This window comes from Passer montanus, unplaced genomic scaffold (assembly GCF_014805655.1).
Source record: "Passer montanus isolate IOZ18808 unplaced genomic scaffold, ASM1480565v1 scaffold41, whole genome shotgun sequence".
Taxonomy (NCBI): domain Eukaryota; kingdom Metazoa; phylum Chordata; class Aves; order Passeriformes; family Passeridae; genus Passer; species Passer montanus.
In genome coordinates, this window is record NW_024368930.1 from 6,659,110 (window position 1) to 6,683,617 (window position 24,508).

Below are 24,508 nucleotides of genomic sequence, written 5' to 3' on the forward strand. Positions count from 1 at the left end.
AGGCAGTTGGTTTTACCTGATGAGTTCACAACCACTCAAGAGAGGATTTCAGTGCTGTTAGAACAAGACAAAGACATTCACCCCATTTTCTCCCAAAGGAATTCTTTATTGACACATTTCCTCAGTCTTTATCTTAAAGAGAAACAGTTCCATACCCAAGCTCCTGCAGTCCCCATTTCACTGGCTCTGCTCCTCACAGTTCCAGTCAAAGGAGGAGTGCTCGTGAACCACACTCTACACTCCACTATGGCCTAGTACATCTGCCCACTAACATCTCATCCCACATCCCCAGGTCTGCAGAGGGAGGGGAGCAGGGGTGGGGGAAACAGAGATTTATCAAATCAGTGTCAAAACTTGCTTCTCTAAAGGGTCAGAGGCAGTTCAGTCCCTCTGGGGTGATTAACCACTAAATCTACCCAGATATGTACATAAGTTTAAAGACCTGAGTAAGTCCCACTTCGCCTCTAAGGCACAGAATTGCTCACTCTAGGTATTTCTACATGGAGGCACCTTGCCTAGAATAAGTTCAGGCCTCTAGGAGAAAACTTGGAATTTGTCAGCTCCTGAGCAATGAAGTTGGACATCAAAAGAGCAAAACATCCAGCCCCTGGAGGGACTGGGTGAGCTCCATGACTCTCTGCCAGTTTTGTAAACTAAAATTAGAGCTGGGGCTTTCAACTGAGAAACCCATCCAGTCACAGCCAGATGTACCAGCTGGAGGAGCCCTCAGAGAGCAGAGCAGAGTCCCTCCAATGGTATCCATATTCCAGCCTTCAGAAATTCCTCCTCCAACAATGAAGGGATAAGCTGAGAAGGGAGAAGCAAGTTTCATACACTCGGGAAACAGAGTGCACCACTGAATTTAACACAAGAACTGGCTTTATAAACATGCTGCTATGACTGCATGATGCAAAACTCCAGTGCTCAACAACCAGCTTTAGAACCCTTGCAGTCTCCTCTACAGAAAATAAATCATAAACAAGTAAAGCATAAGTGATGTAAGGCTTGCAGTTCAGCTTCAGAGTCCAAGGGAGCATTGCCCTAATATGCAAAAGCTTTTTTTTTGTTTGTTTTTATGCTTTATTTCTTTAAAGTTCATTGCATTTAAAAATAAAGATTCTTAGTTTTGTTAAAGCTAGAGCATTAGTGTAACAACGAGGCAGTTGCTAAGTGAAGTTTACCTTTTAGGAGCCCAGAAAAAACCTCAACTGTTTACCCCACTACCCAACAGCTCCAATGAGAGCCAGAGAAAACAGTAACAGGAGAAGCCTGGGAGCTCCCAGAGTAGCCCACACAGAGAACGGAGCCAGAAGCTGAAGCTAAGGTGCCCATGCAACTTGGCTTCTCCAGTTACTGCCCTCGTCATGCTGCTCAGGGCCATGTGTCTGCTCCAAGCCACGTCAGACAAGGGAAAACTGTTTGCATCCTCAGCAGTGGCATTTCTGAGCTACTTTAAGGAAACTCCAGCTTACACGCTCTCCCAAAAGGACAGCAGTGATACATTTAATCTACAAACTTTAGTGTAAAATATTATTTGTGTACAAAACTTTGCATTCTCTTTATTTGACTTGGATCCAGCAGCAGTGTCTATGAATGAAGGATGGATCTGTCTCCAGACTGGCTCTCAGCCCCTTCTTGGATTCGCATGTTGTTGCTGTGGTGAAGGTTTGGGAGGGAGGGGGCTCTTCCAGTTGTGCACAGCTGTGCAAAGCCACATCCAGGCCTAGAAGGGAGCGTTGTCTTGTGGAGGCTTGTCCCCAGCTCCAGAGGGGGAGTGGAGGCCGTCAGTGCTGTTCTCCCTGCTGCCCACCACTCGGGACTGGAAGGAGAGAAGAGAGTGAGGACACCAAGAAGGCAGCACTGGGAATACCAAGTCAATTCCCCCTTGTCGAGGTCACCTACTGTAGCCAAGACTTCACATATCTGAGAGGCCATTTGCCCGAATACTAGTCTACAAGAAAAACATTGCAGAAATTAAAGTTTCTGCACAAGGCTTCACACTCTGTGTTTACAAGATAAAACAGACTGTTACCTTTATGGTCCCAACTCTATCTTCAAAGGACTTGAAGGTTGCAGAATTCCTTGAAGAAAAAAGAGGGGAGAAAAAAAAAACAAATCAAGACAAGTTAGCTCTTAACCATATCAAATGGCACAGGGTGACTGGGCTCTGTGGCCATTCTCCTGCAGTGACACCATCACCCAGAACACTTCCAGCTCCTCACAGCCTTTGGCACAAATCTCTCAGGCACACTAGGCACGAACACCACATCCAAACTCCAAAGGAAAACATTTCTACCACATTCAGTCCACTCAATTGCTCAAGCTAAAATGTTGAGGGAAACAAGTCCTAGTTTACTGGGGAATCAAGGCATATTTAAGTAAAGAAGAAAACAGCTTTAAAAAGCTTCCAGCTAAAAACACTTTGTTTTAAACAGAAGGTTTAAAACAAAGGCTTCATTTTCTTGTATTACATCCCATGGGGAGGAAGAGGAAGGGCCATGTACTTGCACCTACCAGCAGTTTTATTTCTACAGGGGTGATCATTTGCATCAGGAAATGCTCACCAAAATCACAGCTTAATAAATTAATCAGAGCATTTCATATTTCTAGCAAAGAAAACCAGGTCAGTTGTTTGACAACCCTGACAACAAGCTGCTTGGCTGGCAAAGGATTTCAGGGAGTGCTCTGTACTGAGCATCCAGACCAGGCAATTACTCATAGAGCTGCTCCCCCGGGCCAGGCTGCGCGAGCGCTGGGAGATGACTCGCCTCATCTCAGTTATTTTTGTTCCAAGGCATTGCTTTAGGTTGGCAGCCATAAAACAACCTCTGCTGATCTGGAAAGAGGATGAACAGAGAGAGTTCTGTGGGTTTGTCCAGCCCTGGCAATTTTTTCTCCCACAAGGAGATCACCAGCTAAGGCACAGTGAGGGAAGGCTCAGAGGGTTCCTGTTAGGATTCACCTCAGTGTAGCAATGGCTGTGCCATACATTCTGGCAGAACTGTAATCCTGCCCTTCAGGGACCTCTGAAAGCTGCAAGTTCAACCAGACTTTGGTACAGGTGCAACACTTCACTTAGTCCAAGAAAAGACAGGTGCTAATGACCTCAAGAGACATTAAAAAAACCCTTTAAATAGTCCAACTGCAGGCTGTGGTTAATCCATGCTCAGAGAGGGGCCTGCTCGAGAAAGGAGCTGCTTGTCCAAGTGAGAACAAACCCCCCAGCAGTGATGGAGGCAGCTGTCCTCCCCCCAGCCCCCTCACAGACACAGCATTGCTACATTACCTCATGGCTGGCATACTTATCGAGTGGCGGATGGAGTAGCCGCTGCTCGGAAGCGTTTGGGACAAGGAGGAAAAAGTTAACAACAATGTGACACGTGCAAAAGCAGCCTAACCCCGGTCTGAAACACTCACTGTCCACATACAGGCTGCTGTGGACAGCCCAAGTGGTAGGAGCCAGCCCTCTCTCCCTTTATTTAACAGCTGCAGCCCCGAATTTAGTTTCCTAGACACAGGATAGCCAGTATTCAACTGCAATTGTGATACAAAAGTCAATCCCAGGGCATTGGTTTGTGGTAGATTTCTCAATCTGTGTCAAAAGTTTAGGCAAGGCTTAAATAACCAGCTTCCCCTTTAAGGTCTGCACGGGCCTGGCACAGAAACAAATGCTCTTTTAGAGCCTTGGAAGGTATCTTACCTAAGGGAATGTGAGATGGAGTGAGCCCTGGGAGAGGCCACGGGCAGCAGAGAGAAAAAGGAAGGAATGGTCAGAAACTTGCACAGAGCTAAACACCAAACACGGGGACATGGTCACAGAATCATGGGACAGCAAAGTCAACTACCCAGGAGGAAGCCTCTCAAAATAAATCACAGGAGCAAGCCAAAAAAAAAAAGCTTTTAATTAACTCCAGATAAGCTGTTTCTCAAAGAGCAACAACAGCACCTACATCAACTTAGAACCCAGCTGGGGAGGGGAAGGAGTACATGTGCAACAGAAAAGCAAAACATTTTACCTACCCCCATCTATTGCTTTCACATATTTTTTTAAGCATTTTTTTCTAAACTGAAGGTTTTACCAAGCACCAGCTATATTGGTACAGATACCTCCTTCCCCCATTTCCCCCTGTGATCCCTCATACAAAGACAGCATTGCTCAGACTTCTGGTGAGGACTTGAGTAAGGGCAACCTGCAATGGATACCTGCACTTTATCTTGCCAAGCCTGCAAATCTCAAAGTTACAGTTCAGAGAACAAATGCACTTCGGGTTATTAAAGAAAAGATTAAAGGTATCACGTTTACCCTGAAAGTTGGTTGGCCATTTTTAGGATGGGATTTTGCAATGCAGTAGCATCTCAGCAGCCTAAAACAACAGACTGAGGTTTCCTACTTCTATTAGGAAAATTACCAGGATGCTCTAAAGGAGCTTCTCCTGCCAGAGCAGTGTTTTATTTCACTTAAATATAATTCTTCTGCAGTAGGAAGCAGTCATGGCAAGCTGGATGTGAAGTGCTTGGCAATGAGTACAAGGGCTTTTCCTGACAGCCAGAGTGAAGATGTTGGGCTCTGTGGTTTCACTTCCCCATATATCCATGTCAGCTCTTTTTGGCAGGGCAGATGCCTTGAAATGCTGCCTTTGCATGTGAAATAAATTAACTTTCTACTTACTCTTGCTTAAAGGAGAACAACACAGATAACACATCCATGCACCATGCTGCTCCATACAGAATACCACAAGCACTGGTTCCTTGTTCAGTATCCTGGCCTGAACCTAGCAGTGACCCTTTTCCTCCTTCCATAAGGATTGAAAGTTTACATAAATTCCAGGATCTGCAGGCAATTTGGGTTCAGGCTACCATTTCATAACGAATTTTCTTGTAGCATTATGTGCAGCAGCAAACTTCACCAGACACCACGAAGTGCACAGGTGGACACAAACCCACAAAGCAACAAAAAGAAAACACTTCCAATTTTGCAGTTTACTGGCATCAGTAAAATGCAGGAACAGAATGTCTAAAAGCCAATTTACTTTTTAACTGTAGGTGGAGATAACAGAGATATCTGAACAGGCCAAGATTTGAAAAAATCCCACCCACTAAGTACATTTCCTCCCCTCAGAGCAATCCAGTAGAGCATTAATGCAGCAAGCACACAGTTACAGCATTAACTTCCCAAGGTTACAATCCACACATCAAAATTATTTTGACCAGAATACAGCAAGTCTAAAGATTTAACATGTTACTTGTATTTAAAAACAATTTGGTCCAAGCATTTTTAATGGAATTAGACCCACACCCTCGGTGTATTAGAGGCTCTGTCCCATTCATCAGGCCTTCCTTGAATTTATCAACCAGTGAAGGCTGACTAAACAAGGAAATCCCCTCTGTTATCTCAACACTTCCAGTGCTGGAAAATAAACTCGCTTTACAAGTGAATTTGTGGTGTAAGAAGGAAAAAACCAGAGTACAGTAAAGGAGGTCAGTGTAGGCTACAAGGCCTGTAAGAGAGGTTCTCTGGGAACAGAGATCATCCCACTGGTTCAGAGCAGTGACCACAGCAATACAACAGACTTCACTCCTCGTCAGCTCTGATGACATATCAGAACACCAGAGTTCACCTGGCAAGGCTGAAAAGTGGGACAGCTCCTGCAAAACCTCATGCTCAGAGCTAAACCTTCTTCAGTATCAGAAATAGGAAGACTTGGATGCAGCACAGGAGATAGAAGTCTGTTTATATATGCAGAGGAAAACTAAAAGTCTTAAAAAAATTTATTACTGTGTTCCCCCACAGGGCCACATATACAAATCCTGCTGAAATAACTTTGGCAGGGATTCCCAAATGATAAAACAGAAGCTGCCTGTATTTCATAACACCTCACCCAAGGTATTAGCTATAAAAAGGAATGCAGATGTTGAAGCTGAGAAAAACCATTGTGCAAAGGCCTGGCTCGTGCCTGGGCCAGCTGTGACAGTGACTGTGCCAGGCCAGCTCTGCCATCAGGAAAGCACACCAGCACCCCTCCCTCCACCACCTGCTCCTGGGATGGCACAAGCACTTCAGCAGCTGCATGACCTGCATTCTCCCAGCTCCAAAACAACAGGCAGGACCAAGCCTGTCCAAACAGCTTCTGCCTGGGGCAATCCCAGTTCAGGAGTTCCCCGTGTGGTCCCAAAAAAGCACAGTTCCCATTCCTTTGCTGCAATAGCCCAGCCAGACTGCAGAAACCAGGCCCCAAGTTCATTTATCAATTTGGCAAAATGTGTTCCCACCACATCTTGTGCCAGTATCTGTAATCTGCTGTGATTACGTGAAAGTCTCTTTTTCCATCAGACTAGGGAGTTTCCAGGAAAGGAAAGTTACAACTTGAATGCTGGAAAGGGTAGGAAGCCAGCTACTCCTCTGCCAAATTCAGAGATGTGAGCTTCTGAAAACACCAAAAAATACCCTCCAGGAACACAGTAACTAACTCACTGAAGACAGAACCAGAACAAATCAGTTCTATGTGATCAGAGGCCAACAAGTTCTTACCACTCGGATACTCCCGGCCACAGTGGAATAGGAAATTCCCTACAAAGAATGACAGCTACCCATTCAGTCCAAGGTCTGAGATAGCATGGTAAATACAAGCTCTAAAAATCCTTCCTTAGTAACCTACACTGGCTGCACATCTAGAATTAGCTCTCAAATCTAAGAAAAATGTGGTCAAGGGATTCTGCATGAAAAATATGGATGTTATCATCAGTGGGGAAGAAATCTTTAGCTTAAAGCTCTGTAAAAATCTTTAGCTTGAATCTTTAATCTTTAGCTTTAGCTCTACCTGAGGAGCAGGTAAATCACCAATTCTAACCTTGGGCTTTGTACAGCTGAGAATCTCACAGAGCAAGAACCTCAGCCAGGAGAACCTGTCCCTCTTGGCAGTTTGAAGAGGTTGAAATTGCAATTATTTCAGTGGTCATCTAATTAAGGAATGGAGGTAACTCCAACCACAGAAAAAAATTTTGATGTTGTCATAATCTTCTGAATCAATTGATATTTTCCAACCAACATGACATAACTGTGCCTGGAAGACATGCTGCCCTTCTCCATGCAATGTCAACACCCAGGGCTTGAAACCACATGGAATGCAGCAAACAGACTTTTCCCTTTTTGTTTTTAATCATAACAGAGCACAGGAGGGATGACCCCTCTCTAATCCAAAGCAGTTGCACTGAGAAAACACACCACCATAATCTACTAAGAAATGGAAAAGGGAAATTTTAATTCTAACTTTTTACATAAGATATAAAAGCTGCTGTGAATCCACATGATGGTAAAAGGGAAAAATGCTAAAAAGGTTTGGTCAGCTCTCCTAAACTAAACCAAACTTTAAATGCCTTCGAGCAGGCTTAATAAGAGTTCAATCTGTCCTAAACTACAATGCACGGGGCCACACAGAAGGTGGCAGTCCATCAACAGCAACGTGCTGCCAACTAAGCAGAAAAATGGAAGAAAGCCTTGTTATTGTCTCAAGTCCCATTCCTGTTTGAAACCAAGATCAAAGCCCTGGAGTGCAAAGCAGAAATCTTACCTCATGTCACCAAGCTTCCTGCTGATAACAGAACCTACATTGGAAAGGGCTGCTGAAGTCTTCTGTCCTGCCTGGGAAAGGGTTTCCTGGGTCTTCTTGTAACTACATGGAAAAAAAATCATAAATTGAACTAACAAGTTGGACCCAAAAGTGTCCCCCCCCATTCTGAAAAAGGACCCCATATTAAAGCAAGGAAGCTGGGTTAGTGAGCTGCACTGACTTCACTGAAAGAGCCACTTCCAGATTTGCATATATTCAAATACTCGAAGTTTTACAAAAAGCAGCAACTATAGGATTAACTTTCCATACACTCACCTTATACTATTGATTCTTAAATCTAACAAATATTTGCTAAAAACAAAAGCAAATCCGATTTTCCACATGGAAGCTCTAACATCTCAGCACTGCAGACTAATTGCTCTGCAACCATCTTTTCATATTCTGGAGAAAATAAATCTAGGAGCTATTCCACACTATCTTTTCAGCCTTGAGGAAGCCACGGCACTTGTGGGGTTATGTTTTGGAGAAAAGAGGCAAGAAGCAAGATCATCAGCAGCATATAGAAAAGAAATGCAGGAATCAGCATCAGCTCTACAGCAGCAGTTTAGAAATAAATTAGTAGAGAAGTTTCCTATCAGTTACCATTAACCACAATAGATAAGAAGTCTGACAGCTTTTATTTGTCAGCTGATTATTTGAGTTTATACCTGAGCTGGAGACACTCGAGAACCTTTGTTTCCTCCAGATGAGACTAATCTCAGGAACAAAGATTCTTTGTGTCACTTTCATTAATTCATTCTCTCTAAACTATTCTACAGTTGATGATTAACATCTAGATTTATGTCATTCTTCAAACTACAAAGAAAAGACTCAGGCTGGAAAACAAGTTCAACATTTTAAAGTCTTCTTATTCCAAATATTTCAGCTTGAGATTATTTTTTTGCCTGGTGAGGACATTTAGGAGAAGGGCATAATAAACAGCCTAATGTTCTCTCATGCCTGAGCTCCCCTGGCTACAAACACCACGGTGACAGATGACTTACTCACATCTCCTTCTCTCCAGGCAGAAGTGCAGGGACAGCACCACAGCACCAGAACTGGATTTGAGCAATTCCAATTACAACATGTTGGGGGGTTTTTTGTGGGTTTTTTTTTGGTTTGGTTTTTTTTTCTTTTAATACCACAGCCAAGTATTTCTGAATCACGAATACACACGAGACTTAGGCAGAACAGGGCAAAACTGCATCAGCCTTTCCTTCCTTCTTCCTGCTCCTCAGAGAGAATTCCTGTAACTCTTATAATTCCTATAACCTCCCATAATTCCATTTTTCAGACCAATTCTTCTCGAAGTCAAGAGCTCCAGAAGAACCTGAGCATACCCCAACAGCAAGGTCTCAGCACTGCCTCTGCACAGCACAATTTCCTGCACCTCAGCACAATTTAGGAGTGAACTGATCAGCACCAAGGCTGCTTGATCTCCTACAAGGATTGCCTTTCTATTGCAACCACTGTGTTTGAGGAGGATCTGAAGCCCTGCCTTCAGCAGCCAGGCTCCTCCCTGGCTGAGCCCTGTCATGGGATTTGATTTACAGCAGCCTAACAAGTATTGAAGACCTCGTGCTCACCAAAGTATGCAGTGCTGACTCCAGGTCTGCTTGGCACTCAGAGCTCAGCACTGAAGTATGGTTTACAGCCCCAAAAGACACCATCATGCCATTCACACTGCAAAATTCCAGGTATTATGCCCAGCTTCAGCAGGCCAGAGATTTTCCAATCGTGTTTTCCACACCTGACAGCAGAATTTTTAATGTAACTGAAGAACAAGTGCTTGGGTGCTGCTGCTTCTGCCTGAGTGTGCTCCTTCCTCCAGCACAACTGCCTGTGCTGGCACAGCAATCTAGATCAAGGCAACAATCTGGATTAAATATAAACTTGGAAGCACAAAAAAGCAGCAGCTGGATCAGATGGGCAGCCTAGTCCTGCATCCCCAGCTCCCACACACACGTACACACCTCACTGCTGCCAGGCAGAGCCAGGGAAGCACAGGGAGATGAGCAGCTCTGTAACCCAGAACTGCCACCAGACACACACGTGCAGCTGCAGCTGTGACAGCAAGGGATCAGCTTATACAAGGCTTTAATGCAACTTAACTACACCCAGCCCTGACCTAGAAGTTGCAACTCTATTCCTGCAAGTGCCACAGCCTGGTTTTCCATAGGTGTAAATTCACAAGCACTCACTTTCTTCCCTTACCCCTGCACAAAGCACAAAGGAATAATCCAAATCTGGGAGTAATAAATATAAGCTCTGGTTAATACACCTCTTTACTCACAGGCAATTGGCTGCAGCAGAAGCTGCAGAGATGATCTCTGCCCTGTGCTCTTCATCCTGTGGTATTCAAACATTTCACTGCACGCCTCTCCTATAAACCCTGACAGGAAGGAGTGAAATCTGCACCCTCAAATCCTCCTGTATCCATTAACACCAGCTTCCTCTCACTTGCTTTCATCCAGCAATCACCATTGGAGCTGTCTGGCTGAAGACACAAACTTTGTAAGTCACCTCACATTCTGCTTACAGTGAAACTGGATCTAGGAACAGACTGGGGTGGGTTTTTCCCTGTTTATGTAGTGCTTGCAGAGGGAAAGTCTGTGGCCATGAATGGCAAACACCAGGAAATTCCACAGCATGCAAAAGCACCATAAGGTCAGGAGTCAGGTCCATTCCCAGTTCACTCAAGAGCCTTGTTAGTTACAGAGCAGAGCAGCATTGAAACAAGAAAAATTACATATTTGCATAAAAAAACCAAAATATATTAATAAAACCCCATCCTTGGACTTCTTGAACTTGCCTTTTTGCACTCACTAAACTTTGAAGAAGTAGAAACTCTGACTGATTTCTGAAATTTTGCTGGAATCTTTCAATCCCCCTCACATCCCTGTTTCAGTCTCTACCTTGCCAGCACCAATTGTCACTCTGTCCAGTGCCAAAGCAAGCAGGAAAGCTAAGGTGCCACAGCTCTTCAGGCCCCAAGTGCTCCACAAAAGCACATTTCCGTCACATTTCTGGTGCTTATGAAGTACAAGGAAACAGATACAACCAGGAGTTTTCTGCTCTTGCAGGCACACCCAGGGAGGGACTCTGAACTCTGCTGGAGTCAGCCACTGTCAGCAAGCACAAAAACCAAGGTCATTCTACTTGGCAAGTGAAATGGTGACAGTTTACAGCTTCTTAATCTAGAAAACACAGTTGAAAGTAGACCTGTGTACTTCAAAGTTCTTTCTGCTACTCCTACACTTTATCTCTGCTCCTCTTTCACCCGGGTTAGGAAGAAAACCATGCATTCACACATGCTGCTGATAACCAGCCAGTTCCAAGGACTGCATTCTATACCCACTGCAGAGAACAGGAAAAGCTGGCTCACATCTAAGACCCACTTCCCCAGTTTGAATCAGCTCAGAAAATAATGGCAAAACCTACCTGCACCCATTCCAGCACTGTAAGGGATTGCCCTACATACTGTGGGAAATGCACAGTGAGAAGGACAAAGGCCAACTTCCATAAAATCCCTCCATAATTTGGTCCAGATGAGAATTTCATTTCAGGCATTTAGTAAGAGCACGTCTAGGAGAGATTTGCATTCAACAACTGGAGTAGAACAGCTGTGAGGTTTAAGTTGTTTGAGTCTTTGTGGCCCCAACATGACAGGAAGCTCTCCTGGACACTACAGCTCTATTCTCATCAGGTACCAGATGCTCCTGCTCCCTGCAGAGCATGTTGGGGTAACAAGAAAGTCAGCCTGGCTATTCCACAGCTTCTCAGTTGAAGGTGTAACATGTGGCACACAGCTACCCAGGGGTTTCAGCCAGTTCCTGAGACTCAGGAAGCATTTCTAGAGTATCACTTGGATACTCACCCAAGGAAAAGCTCCCTCTCCCCTGAAGGTGTAACGTGTGCCACACAGGTTTCAGCCACCCAGGGGTTTCAGCCAGTTCCTGAGACCTGGCAAGCATTTCTAGAGTATCACTTGGATACTCACCCAAGGAAAAGCTCCCTCTCCCAGCAGAGGCATTTATTGTGTTAAAAAAGTTAGAAGCTAGTAAAGATAAATGTCCAGGTATATCTGGTGAAAGCAGAGGCACAGCACAGTTAGTGGCAGCAGACTGGCAGAGGAAAGCATTTGTTAAGGCTGAAGGTTAAGACACTCACGCTTCTGATTGAGTTAATTTTTCATTCCAGTCCTCCAGTGTGCTGCTGGCTGAAAGATATCTACAAACACAACTGAGGTTAGAGACAGCTCCAAGATGCACTACAGATGCTTCTTCTGACACTTTCCACATTATTAGTGACTCTTTACATGTACAGTATCAGAGGCTTTATTTCTCTGACAACAGCTTCAGCCTCTCTGGTACAGCCAGAAGGAAAAGAACTGTTTGAGAGGCAGTTTCTTTTGTTTAAGCATGTTCAAACACTGAGCACAAAGAAACAAAGCCTGCAGATTAAAAGGTGTCAGGAAATGAACAACTTTGCATCTTCTGCTCCCTTCCTACGTGTTCTGTTGCTGGTCTTAAAAGCAGAGAGCAGTGAGCTGATCTTAAGGCCAAAAAAATCAAACTGCCACACCCAAAGATGTATTTTACCAATAGAGCAGGAACCAGACAAACAATTAAACTTTTGTTTTTCTGATGTTTAAAAATCATGTTTCTCTGTACAAGAACAGTACCTTAAGGGTTGCTACAACTAACTCTGTTGGTACAGAACACACACGCTACAGGAGATGGCTGCTCCCTCAGACAGAACACAGAGGTGCTCAGAGGAGGGGACTTGTCACTCAGAATTCAACTGCCCCAATTAGATCAGTGCCTAATGATGTGATGCTCCCAATTCACGTTCTCCTCTTAGCTAAATAATCTCCTTCAACACAAGACAAAGTCTACAGGAGATGGCTGCTCCCACCTCAGAGAGAACACAGAGGTGCTCAAAGGAGGGGACTTATCACTCAGAATTCACTTGCCCCAATTAGATCAATGCCTAACGATGTGATGCTCCCAACTCACGTTCTCCTCTTAGCTAAATAATCTCCTTCAACACAAGACAAAGGGAGAGAAACTTCAGCACAGAAAGCACTCAAGGGCTCCTTAGGTTCAGTTATGCAGCAGCAATCAATGATTCGTGTCTAATATCAGTGGAGCTCTAATATAATTAAAGAATTTATTCCAGAAGCAAAAGTAGCCAGATGCTCTTTGTCTGCATTTGTCACCTGCTTGAATACACAGCAAAGATTAAAATTCATGGATTTCTAGTGCTGACACTGGGAAAATGCAGCAGATTGAGAAGCTCATGAACACACTGGCAGTTGCACAGCCCCTAATTCCAGCTATGGGGAAGCACCTCCAGCCACTTCTCTCCCAGGTGGCCATACAGAAAGGCAGCAGTCATCCTGATTCCTACCCACATTCATGATGAGAAGAGAAATAGTTTCACAGAAAAGGTAGAGTTCAGTAATAAGACACCTGAAACAACAGACTAACCCACTAATCACCAGCTGAAGGGAAATTGTGGTTGAATTTTTGTCCCCTCCTTTTTTTTTTCCCCCATACAAAATGTGGTCTGGTAACTGATTGGAATTTTTCTTCTGCAATAGCAAGACCATGACAGAGATGATGGCAGTAACATTTACTCATCTCCTCTGCAACTGAGGGATGTTTCTAGCTGGAAGCCAGGCATGCTGGAAGTAACAATGCTGCTTCACCCTGCCTCCAGCTCCCAAGCAAGCCCTGATGCCTGGGAGAACAAGGAGCAGCACAAACCAGGGAAGGCAGCAAGGAACAGGGAGGTGATGCTGAGGAGCCCGAGGCACTCACAAGTCAGACTGTGTCACTTTGTCATTCCACTCTCCAAGTTTCTCAGATGTTTTCACATAACTAGAAACAGAAAGTGTTAATGAATATAATTTTAATATTCATTTTTTAGAAGACAATGACACAGATTCCAGTGACAAAGGAATAACAGAAATGGGGCAGGGACAGAGGAGGGAAGGTGAGGAAAAAGGGAAAGAATAAACAACAAGATGAACAGCTCAACAATCTGCTCTGCAGTGTCACTGTCATTAACTCCAAATCCCAGTTAAGTTACAGGAGACTTTTTAGCCTGAATGGTGTCCATGGGCACCCAGAGTCCCTGATACCCAGTGCAGGGACAAACTTACCTCAGGGACCCTCCTTTTGGCACTGCCAAGCACAGCAGGGACCATGCCCTTAATGCCTGCTCAGGAACAGTCTCACTTCACATATTTAGGACAAGATGACTCTGGTGAAGCACACCAATCTCACAGATTTTTTTCCTAGGAAGTGCAGGCTTTTAATCCAGGCTATACAACCCAGGGAATGCTTCTGAACTGGCACAAGCTGTGAAACTGCATGCCCTTCTCTTTGAGCCTGAACTCAGAACAAGGCAGCAGCTTCAAAGAAGGGGCAGAAACGGGCAAACTGAACCAGTAAATGTGATCCAGACTTTTAACACCACGGCAAAGAGCAGCCAGCAACAATTTATCCTGATCACAGATATGGAAGTGCAGTTTATGCAGACACAAACAGGATTTTTAAGGTGTCTTTTACTCCACCAGAAGAGAACCCCCCAGCCACTGAAGAGCTCTGGAATGCCCTGCTGGGAGGTGTCCCCCAGAGCCCTGGTTGAACACAGGTGCCACAAGCAGCACTTACGCGTTGGAGACCTGGACATCGTGCCAGCTTTTGGACAGGTTCTGCTTCAGCCCATCCAAGGGGGTCAGACCCAGCTTCCTCTTCAGCTCTCCACAGTGCCTCTCTTTGGCAGCCAGGACTTGTCTGAGAGTACCAATTTCTTCTTCAACCTTAGAGAAAGGCAGAGGTTTGTCTCAAATCACAGTTTAGTTAAAAACTGTAAATCAAAACAGATTTTTACCTCCCTCAAAACTAGCAACATCTCATTAACATTAATTTTAAAAGGTGGGAAGAACATCAGATGAATTATTCAACTTAACATGAACTGAGCTGGATTGGGAGGCCACTCAGACTTCATTTCCATACAAGTCACTGTGACTTAGTGACACTGAGATGAACAAAACCCATTCCTTGTACTGTAATTTCAACAGTAAACACCATTCAGTCGCCAAACCTTATTAACTAAGATTTTATCTTATGTTCCTTTTCCTCTGATGTCTTTTAACTAAAGAGTTTTTCCTCAGAGATCTTTCTTACAACATTTTCAAAGCACCCTGGAGTTGTTTCCAGGCAGAGTGGGTTCATTTCCACCTTAGCTGCAGCTCAGCAAGCCCTGCATGAGCACCCAGAGCAGCAAAGTCCTCCCCTGCCACAACCTGCAAGTCAAAGAATCACCACAGGATTCCCACATGAAGGAAAGGACCACAGAGAAACAGCTGCAATTATCTTCAGCCACGTTTCACACAGAAATTATAACCTGACCTTTAAACACCAAGAGGTGCTCAAACTTTAGGGTGTTACATTGCAAACCCTCAGCTCTTTGAAAGTGTATAGGCACCAAAAATAATTGCCTGTAAACTGTAATAAATATTTAAGAGAAAAAAAGTAGGAAGAAAAGCTCATTAAGTGCTCCAATGTTTCAGTTTCCTAAGAAAAAATTGCTTTCTTTTGCTTAGTATTTGCCTGACAAAATCCTACATTGAGCTCACGGCATCAAAAGCCACTCATTTCCTTCGAGCTCTAAATTAGGCAGTTCTGGGAAAGAGCAAACAACACACCGCAGCGTTTGAAGTACCTGCCAGCTTTGTGCATTTCAACAATTACCTCAGGGACCCGAAGGTAACACTGCGAAATTAAAAACAAAACACAAAAAAACCCCCAAAAAATAATTAAAAAAAACCCCAACAACAAAACACGCAGTCCTGCCCCTGCGTGTCCTGCTTGCTGCCTCCCAGCAGAACACATCCCGGCACACGCTGCCCCGCACCTTGGCGAGCTCGGCTCGCAGCTCCTCCTCCTCGGCCAGGGTCAGTCCCTCGGGCGCGGCGCCCCGGGCCGCGTTATCCACGGGCACATCCGTCATGGCATCCGCCAGCAGACCTTTGTTGGGAGAGTTAAGGTTGATATCTGTCGCAGACAAGGAGCAGAGGGCACGGAATGAGCAGGCGGCAGGCCAGGCGCGTTGTGCAGAGCGGGGCGGGGGGACGGGAACAGAAACAGAAAGGGAAACCCCGCCGGAGCTTCCCCCACCGGCACCGGGCATCCCGCGGCCCCGCCGCCGCCGTGCCCGGCTCCGCGCGTGGGGCTGGCCGCGGAGAGGGAAGCGGAGCCAAGGAGAGACCCCCGGGGCCGCTCCCCATCCCCGGGGCCGCTCCCCATCCCCGGGGCCGCGTCCCCCATCGCGGCAGAGGCCGCCGTCCCCGGGCTCCCCCCGTGCCGCCGCCAGGCCCGCAGCGCCCCCGGGCCGTACCCTGGCTCGCGCTCTCCATGGCGGCGCCCCGGGCACCGGGCAGCATCGGGACAGCGGGCATGGCCCCACACACCGGCACCGGGGCATCGGGACAGCGGCACGGCCCCACACACCGGCACCGGGGCACCGGGACAGCGGGCATGGCCCGACACACCGGGCAGCACCGGCACGGGCACCGGAGAATTCCCTGCCCTGCCCTGCCCTGTACGGTCCCCGACCTCCGCTGCCCGCCCCGCCTCCCACGGCGCTCGTTAATTAGCGCCGATCCATCAGCGCGGTGCCGAGCCGCCCTGCCGCCCCCTCGCCGCTCTCCGGGGCTCGGGGCTCCCGGTAGGTCCGGCGGTGGCTGCGGTGCCCGGAGCCCGCCCCGGGTGCCCGGTCACAGGGACCCCCCGCCCGTCCCGGTGTGCAGCTGCAGGGATCAGGGCGCTGCCCGCTCCAGGTGTGCCTCAAACCCGGATCCTGCGGTGACATCGGAGGGGCAGCAGCGGCAGCAGCGGGAGGCCTGGCCCGTGCCTGCCGCGGCAGGGCTCGGCTCTGGGACAAGCTGCTGTTCCCTCGAGGGATGGGAGCCCAACCCGCCGGCAGCACAGCCTGCAGTGCCCCCGGGGCTGGGACCTGCCTCGGGGCTCGGGGAAACCCCGGGCGGCCCCGCTCCCAGCTATTCTGCAATCCCTTCCTTGAAAATCCCGCTGGGTTGGGGCCTCGTTTCGTTTTCAGAGCCTTTCCCCCTGTCTCTGGGTTCCCCAGGATGAGGCACGAAAAGGGAAGTGAATATAGATGGGGAAATGGAATTTGTCAGAGCCCTTTCCATCAGCACCTTGGCCACCCGAGCTGAGGGTTGGCACCCACGAGAGCTCCTGGAAATGCCCTTCCTGGAGCACAGCATGACACCCACCCGCCTGCTTGGCCTCGGGAGGACAGGGAGCACTGGCATAGCTTAACTTTTTATTGTGGGATTTTTTGAGGGGTTATTGTGAAGTGTGGAGCCTTGGTGCACACCTCATTTCAAAGCTGAGCTCAGCGGAAACCCAGGGAGTGGCCGAATGCTGAGCCCATGAGAAAAATCTGGATTTTTCCAAGCTCACCGGAGCCCGAGTTCCTGAAAATCTGGCCCCGAGAGGTGGCTGCGGCAGAGGGGCTGCGGCTCACAGGGACTGCCGTGGCCTCTGCAGCTCTGCCAGGCACACAGCCCACTGCCAAGTCCAGCCTCCCTGCACAGCCAGGATCGGGCTGTGCCTCACGGGATTGCCCTCCAAAAATCCCTGCTCCAGCAGCTGATTCCCCTCCACCTTCAGGCGCTGGCTTTTAATTAAAGGCATCATGGTGCCAACTTAATCACCCCCCAGCCCCAAGACCTTGAAGGGTGTTGGGAAGTGCAGAGCAATCCTAAATTTGGGGAGAGGGGAAAAGTAAAATCCTTTTTGTCTCTTCGGATCTGCTGGGGCTCTGCCAGGGCTGGGCATTTATTTGGGGAGCAAAATGTGGAGGCGGTTGTTCACCCTGGCAGCCGCAGCCCTGCACCCTCCACCTCTCCCCGGTTCCCTTTTTGCTGCCACCGGGATTTTTGCTCGGTTGGGGCTTTTTTTTTTTTGGCCGTTTGCTGGCGAATGCAGAAATGTCAGACATGGGGCGAGTTCCCTTCGCTGACGCCCTTCCAGCCGTGTGGAGGCGGAGGGGAAGGAGGGGGGCATCCCACCCTCTCCTTTGGGGCGTGAGTGGCATCTCCCCGTGCCCAGGCACACGTGTCTCTGGAAAGCCCGTGTCCCCGGGCACCACGTTGTTTTCCATCCCTGAGCCACAAACCAGCAAAGCAAGGAATTGCGTGAACGGCCACGCACACGAGGAGCGGCACCCGCGGGTGTCCTCGGCGGCTCCCGGGATGGGGATGCTCCGGGTGGGCACCGACATTCCCCAGCTGCCGGTTCCCGGTGTCCGCGCCGGGCTCGGGAGGCGCCGCTGCTCCGTGGCTTCCAAAGCCGCGGCGTTCTGGGCTCCGTGCCCCCTTTTAAAGCAAGCCCTGACCTAGATTCCCTCCTGCCCGTGCACAGCCGCCGGGCTCGGCGCTCCCGCCGCTCCTCCCCGCGGCTGGAAGGGGCCCAGCGGAGCTCCTGCTCCTTCTGCCAGCGGCATCCGCCCCGGCGGAGCGGGGAGCCAGCCTGCGCCGGCTGATACCGCCCCTATCGCCCCGGCCCGGCGCGATTCCCAGGCGCCAGGTGTCCATGGAGCATCCCCGAGCAGGAGGGGCGGCCGGCGGGGCTGTCTCTGCTCGGCAGAGATATCACGGCCCAGGGATGGCCCACGGCCAGCCTTTGGCTCCTCTTGTCCTCCACCCAGGGCAGTGCCCCCGCTCCCACCGGGCCCCAGCATGTCCCACCCCTCGGGCTGGCACCGGGGACAGCATCAGCCAGGGCTGGAACGGGGAGGGAGCGCAGCTGGATGGCCTCCTGCAGAGTGTGAGTACAACAGGAGCCTGTCCATCCATCCATCCATCCATCCATCCATCCATCCATCCCTTTATCTATCCTTCCTTCCTTCCTTCCTTCCTTCCTTCCTTCCTTCCTTCCTTCCTTCCTTTCCTTCCTTTCCTTCCTTTCCTTCCTTTCCTTCCATCCATTCCTCCATCCATATCCACCCCATCACAATCAACCATGAGTGGGGACTCATGGTTATATCCCTGACCTTTCCTTGGGTCACGCACACACACGCAGCCACACAGGCTAACATTTACCTGGGCACTGGTGGCAAAACACACATTTAAGAGCAAAACCCAGCATTTAAAGATGGCATGAGCACCAGCACTCTGCCCCTGGTTCACAAGAGCAGGAATCAGGAGCTGGACACATTGGAGGATCCCCTGCAATCACCCTGGGAACTGCCCAAGCCCCCAAAAACCTTTAATGCTTCAGGTGAGACAGATCCTCTTTCCTCACCCCACAGGTGGGAAGGGGGGTGGGGGGCGATGTGGGGTTCCTCTTTCCCCGTCACCGCTGGCCCCTGCGTGCTGCAGGGCATCGCCCGCCCGGTGCTGCCTTCCGCTTTCTCCAGACCCAAAATAGCCCCCGGGCGACGGTGGGGGATGCCGGGGTTGACGCTTCCTCTTTCTGAGACACCACCGAGGCTGCTGGGGAAGGTACAGGGACTCCCAAGTGGGGATGAGCCGAGGAACGTGGGCGCAGCTGCTGGGGCTGACATCAGGCATGGATCCGGAGCATCCTCTGGATGCTCAGCTCCTTGCCTGGAGCACCCCCACATCCCCACTTTGCCACCTCCCTGCCAGTGTCAGGGGTTGGTGCAAGGACCTGGACCATGCCCCTGCACCCCATGGAGCAGTCTGGGGTGGGCTGGGGTCCCACCATCCCCAGGGGTTCCCCCTGCCCACCTCTCCACCCCAAACAGAAAGCTGCACCCATGGGCTGCCCAAGGGGTTCCCATTCACGTCCTGCTCTTTCCCAGAAAATGTCAGAGACTCCCTGAGTAGTGCCTGGACTTTCCCACTGTCAGCTGGAGTCCCCCTGTTCCCGCCACAAACGCCCTCAGGAGCCATGGGGACAATCTCAGCTGGAGCAAGTCAGACTCCTCCTCTGAGGCCACTTTTGAAGGCCACACCCCTCTGCTGGAAATGGGTCCCTTAATTTCTGCTTTGTTATCCCAGCTCGTTTGGCTGCTCCTGGGGTCACCCGGATGCTCCGTGGTGTCAGCCACCAGTGCTGCCCTGACCGGGCTTTCTCTCTGGGCCCCGTCGTTTGGCAGCTCCGAAAAGGCTCCTGGGGTCACCCGGGTGCTCCGTGGTGTCAGCCACCAGTGCTGCCCTGACCGGGCTTTCTCTCTGGGCCCCACCTCGTCATCTCTTGTTTCCACCCTCGTCACTGGGAATTCCCCCAGCAGCATTTGGGGTGAAGTTGCTCATCTCTGCAGTGGCAGCAGAGCCCAGGGAGCCACCAGCGCCGTGGGGCAGGAGGGGCTGTCCCTTTCCAGCCCCACGGCAGCACCCTGCTGCCCACAAACCCATCCCCGTGCCCAAGAACACCTCAGGGGCATGCTGGGGACATGGAGGGATGTGGGGTGAGCCCTCTGGTCTCGGGGCTTCCCATGTACCCCCAGAAGGATGTGCACTCCCAGGAGCATGCACTGCTGTTGGTGCCTTAGGATTTTAGCTTTTATATTTTTCATATATTTGTAATCCTTCAGTTCTTTAGTGTATAACTCTAAACTCCATACAGAGTGTTAGCTACTGCTTTCCCATTTTGGTCAAAACAATTCCTCTTTAGTCCTGGGAATCAAGGACACCTCACTGTCTCAGGCCTGTGAAATGTAAACAAAAGTGAGTTGGGGGGGCAAACTTGGAGTAAATTACTTCATTACCTGAAGCTGTAATTGGAAGATTAACCTCCAATATGCAAAAGGACCAAACTTACAAAAGTGTGAAAACCCATGAACTGTCGTCCATTTTGGGTGTAGCCCCTGGGGGGCTTTGTCTGCCCAAAATGTACCTGAAGGCCCTTCAGTAAACATAACCACTTTTTATTCTCTTAATTTTGTCGGGCCTCTGTTTTTAGGTAGCCCAAAAAGGCATCCCTGTGGCCAAGACCACCTCAGGGGGATGCAGGGGACATGGAGGGACATGGGATGAAGCCTCTGGTCTCAGGGCTCTCCACTCATCCCCAGAATGATGAGCACACCCGGGGCTGTGCACTCCTGTGGGGACACACACACACGTGGGGACAAGGAACATGTGCAGCTGAAGGACCCGGGGGTGATGGAGCCACGTCCCGAAATCGGGACTTTGAACCCCGCAGTCGGGCTGGGGTACAAGGGAAACTTCCCGGGGACATGGCGTGCAAAGGCCACGCTGCTGTCACTGCAGCTGTGACCGGCTCTGGGCGTCAGCTGCCATTCCGGGGAGCTGGGGCAAGGATCCGTCCCTCCAGCCCGCCCTCGCCCTCCGGAAACGGGCTGGGCAAAAACCCTCCTCCTCCTCCCTGCTTCTGCCTGATTTCCCCTGCCCTGCCCAGGGTTGCTCTGGGACCTGTTTCCCACCCCGCTAACCCTGCCCTGGGATCCATCCAGCACCATCTGCCGCTTGGAAGAGCCCTGTTCCCTAAGCTGCTCTAATCCCTGAATCCTATCTGCGCCCCGCGGTCGGTGTGAGCTGCCGGCAGCGAGCATCCCCCGGCTCCCGCAGCCCACGGCCCCGCTCCCTGCGGCTCTCCCGGCCCTTCCCTGCCCATCATGGGCTGGTCGGGCTCTGAGCAGTCCCTGCGCTGCGGGAAAATAGGAAATTCAGGGAGAGGCAAGAGAAAAAAAGCAATAAGTGATGCTCGACGCTGCTGCCTCCTGCCTTCCCTTGCCCTGGGAGCGGGGCGAGCAGGAGGCGAGAGAGGGGAGAGATCCCCCGGGATCGGGAGCTGGCAGGAGAAGAAAAGGATCGAGGGGCCGCGGAGAGGTGGGAGGAGGGTGGGGGGCGGTGAGCCCGAGGGTGAAAGAGCTGAACGCTGGAGCGGACAGACCCGGCGGCTCAGGAAGCGGGGCCGGAGGAGCGGGGGGCTGGGGAGCTCTCCCTCGCTCCCACCGCCGAGGAAGCGCAGGGAAGAGCTTCCCGAAGGATGCGGGGCATGGAGGGAGAGGAAGCGCCGGAGACAGCTGCACAACATCTGGCAGCGGCGCGGCCCCCGGGACCCCGAGGCAGCCGAGCAGGGGGGGCCGGGCCAGCGCCACGCTTCCTGCCACCCCTCCGCTGCCAGATGTGCACCCCGCTCCCCCCGGCCCGCACCCCCGCCCTTCCTCCCCGCCGGGACGTGCCCAACACCTGCTTCCAGCTCAGTCCCAGTTGGCCGGCGCTCCCAGGACCCCGCGGTCCCCGCTACGCCCAGGGGACACGCGGCCCCGTCACCTTTGGCATCCCCATCCTCTGATGGCTGTGCTGGCTCCCGGGGGCGGGCTGGGGAGCGATCCGTGCGCGGCCGCAAATGGGGCGCGCTCCCCTCCGCGGCACTGCGGTGCCTTTGCCCAGATCAAGCCCCGGCGTTCAGCAGCCCCGGGCCCGGCAGAGCAGGGCAGGGGGTGCAGGACCACCCCATCCCGGCCGGCACTCCCCACCCCATCCCTGCTGCCCCGAATCCCTCTGGGTGCAGGCTGTCCGGGGCAGGGAGCTGCCCATTGCGCGGCCCCGGCAAATAGCTGGGTAAGGCTGAACAGCAAGACAGGATTAGCCGCGGGCAGGGAAAATAGCCTCTCCTTTCAAAAATAGCTTCCTGGGATTAAAAATAGCCAGAGGTCCCGGAGCCGTGGCTGCGGGGGGACACAGGCACCAGCTGGGCCGGGCCACCCGCTCCCGCGCCGGGGGACAATTAGGGGCATTATGGAGAGCTTAGGGCTGCTCGGAGCCATCTGGCCACAGGCAGAGCCCCTCAGCACCGTCCCTGCAGCTGGGTCAGGCCCCTCCAGGTGATCCCGTGAGCCCTATGGTGGGGATTGTCCCCAAATCCTGGTTATTCCCCTTTCCAGGCAAGCCACGTGGTGCAGCTGACATGCGGGAGGGAAGGGATGGTGTCCAGAGGAACCTGGACAGGCTGGAGAAGTGAGCTTGTGCTGCCCAGAGAAGTCAATAGAGATACTCCAAAAGCTGGAGCACCTTGCTCTGGAGACAGATTGGGAGAGCTGTGGGCATTCAGCCTGAAAAAGAGAAGGCTCTGAGGAGACCTTAGAGCCACTTGCAGTACCTAAAGGGGCTCCAAGAGAGCTGGGGACTTTGGACAGGTGCCTGGGGTCACAGGACAAGGGGCAATGGCTTCAACCTGACAGAAGGCAGGGATAGATGGGATATTGGGAAGAATTTTTTTCCCTGTGAGGGTGGTGAGGCATTTGCCCTGGCTGACCAGTGATGTTGTGGCTGTCCCACGCCTGTGAGTGTCCAGGACCAGGCTGGATGGGGCTTGGAGCAACCTGGGATAGTGGAAGGTGTCCCTGCCTGTGGCAAGGGGTTGGAACAACATAAGCTTCCATGTTCCTTTTAATCCAGCCCGTTCTGTGAAGTCCCCAGGGATGTTTCAGGCTGTCCCAGGGCACAGAGCAGGGGTTTCCCTGTGGCTTGAATGGGGCTGGGGCAGGTGAAGTCCAGCTTAGAGTTCTGTGGGTGTCCCACGGCATGGGGACTGCCCCACACCCCTGGCACTGGAAACCCCCATCCTGGGGCGATGCTGGGCCATGGCCAGGCACCCCAAGTCCCAGCCAGCCCCGGGTTTTTTTCCCCTGTGTCACAGGAGAGTGTCATCAAAGGTGGCCAGCCGTTCCTGGGCTGGGAATGTGGAGCTCAGATTTTCCCTGAGAACTCCAGCACAGGCTGAGCCTTGGGTGCCACAGCACTGGCAGGGAGGTGGCTGCAGTATCTCCACCACGTTGGGGACCAGAGGCAAAGGTGGTCTCAGTGATTCCTTGAGGGACAAGGACCAAAAGCCGCCAGCGAGCACTCTGTCCCCGCTCAGCCAGTCCTGGGAGGTTTGACATTTTCACCTCCACCTCCTGTTTTCTGTTCTCCTCCCACCCAGCGCTTGGAAACGGCTCCTCTTTCTCTCCCTGCTTTTCTTCCCGCATTTCCGCCGGCTGTGGGCTTTACACAACATCTCCCGCTTGGAGAAGGGGAGCAGAGCCCTCCTCCCACTGCCATGGGAGCGCTGGGTGTGCTGGGGCTGGGGGAGTCTCTCAGGTGAAGAGATTCTAGCGGGAGCCTCGTAAGGAATAAATCCTCAGTCCCCGGAGTCCCGGGAAAGGGCGAGTCCTTGGATCGTGTCGCCGCAGCCAGAAAGATGCGTGCGGAGTGACAGTGGGGACAGCTGGCAGGGAATGGCAGTGTCCCAGTCTGGAGCGGGGACAGCCACCCTCGGGGAGCAACGGGGTGGGGTGGCCTGTCCGTGCCCCCCCGTTATCATCGGCTCCATCCCCCTCTGGCCCCGCCAGCATTATCCAGCTGATCCCGCTTGCAGCCTCCCTAAGGCACTTACAGGGGTTAAAAACAGCAACTGGCCCAGCCCTGACCCCAGGGGACCCTCCGAGTCCCCAGCTCCCTTGGTGCTGGCACTGACCCAATGCGGGGTGGGCATGGGGTGTGTGTGTGGCCTTCCCCATTCCAGGATACCTCCTGGTCACCCCATGCCAGCTGGGGTGCTGGGAGCACACGTGGGGTGACCCCCCCATGGCTCTGTCCCTGCCAGGCAGAGAGACATGGGTGACATTAATGGGTGCTGGGGGCACTGTGGCTGTTTGTCTGCTGCAAAGGGGTGCCACAGCACCCAGCTGGTGCCCCCTTCCCGGAGCCCTTCTCCCTGCCTTCCCCAAAATCCCGCCCGAAGGCAGGGAGATGAAAGCGGGGTCACGCTGCCCTGCCTACCCACATCCTTCCCGCACATTCCTCTCCCTCCTTCATCTCTCCGGGGGTGCCCGTCCGTGCTCGGCTCCGCAGCAGCCCAGGCTGGAGGAGACCTTGGCGTTTT

At 51.3% G+C, this 24,508-nt stretch overlaps 1 protein-coding gene across 8 annotated transcripts; it reads right to left on the minus strand.

Moving 5' to 3' along the window:
* Positions 1 to 85: 85 nt before the first annotated feature.
* TPD52L2 (TPD52 like 2) lies at positions 86 to 16,062 on the minus strand. Of its 8 annotated transcripts, XM_039719217.1 has the most exons (11): positions 16,020 to 16,061; positions 15,537 to 15,676; positions 14,291 to 14,439; positions 13,433 to 13,492; positions 11,778 to 11,837; positions 7,569 to 7,670; positions 3,701 to 3,727; positions 3,287 to 3,328; positions 2,033 to 2,081; positions 1,903 to 1,951; positions 1,678 to 1,819 (listed from the first exon to the last, which is right to left on the minus strand). In XM_039719217.1, the coding sequence occupies exons 1-10, from the start codon at positions 16,036 to 16,038 to the stop codon at positions 1,916 to 1,918; spliced, it is 684 nt and encodes a 227-aa protein (XP_039575151.1). In that variant the 5' UTR covers positions 16,039 to 16,061; the 3' UTR covers positions 1,678 to 1,819; positions 1,903 to 1,915. The 8 variants fall into 8 exon arrangements, with proteins under 8 accessions (XP_039575153.1, XP_039575147.1, XP_039575152.1 ...); XM_039719219.1 differs by lacking the exon at positions 11,778 to 11,837 and having other exon boundaries at positions 86 to 1,819; XM_039719213.1 differs by lacking the exon at positions 1,903 to 1,951 and having other exon boundaries at positions 86 to 1,819.
* Positions 16,063 to 24,508: the final 8,446 nt, after the last annotated feature.

Bases quoted from the DNA above. Each gene is read 5' to 3' on its own strand.
- TPD52L2 (XM_039719213.1), bottom strand. The intron at 13,493-14,290 runs GTAAGTGCTGCT...TTCTGTTTCTAG, and splicing joins GATGTCCAGGTCTCCAACGC to TTATGTGAAAACATCTGAGA. The intron at 11,838-13,432 runs GTGAGTGCCTCG...TTGTGTTTGTAG, and splicing joins AAAGTGACACAGTCTGACTT to ATATCTTTCAGCCAGCAGCA.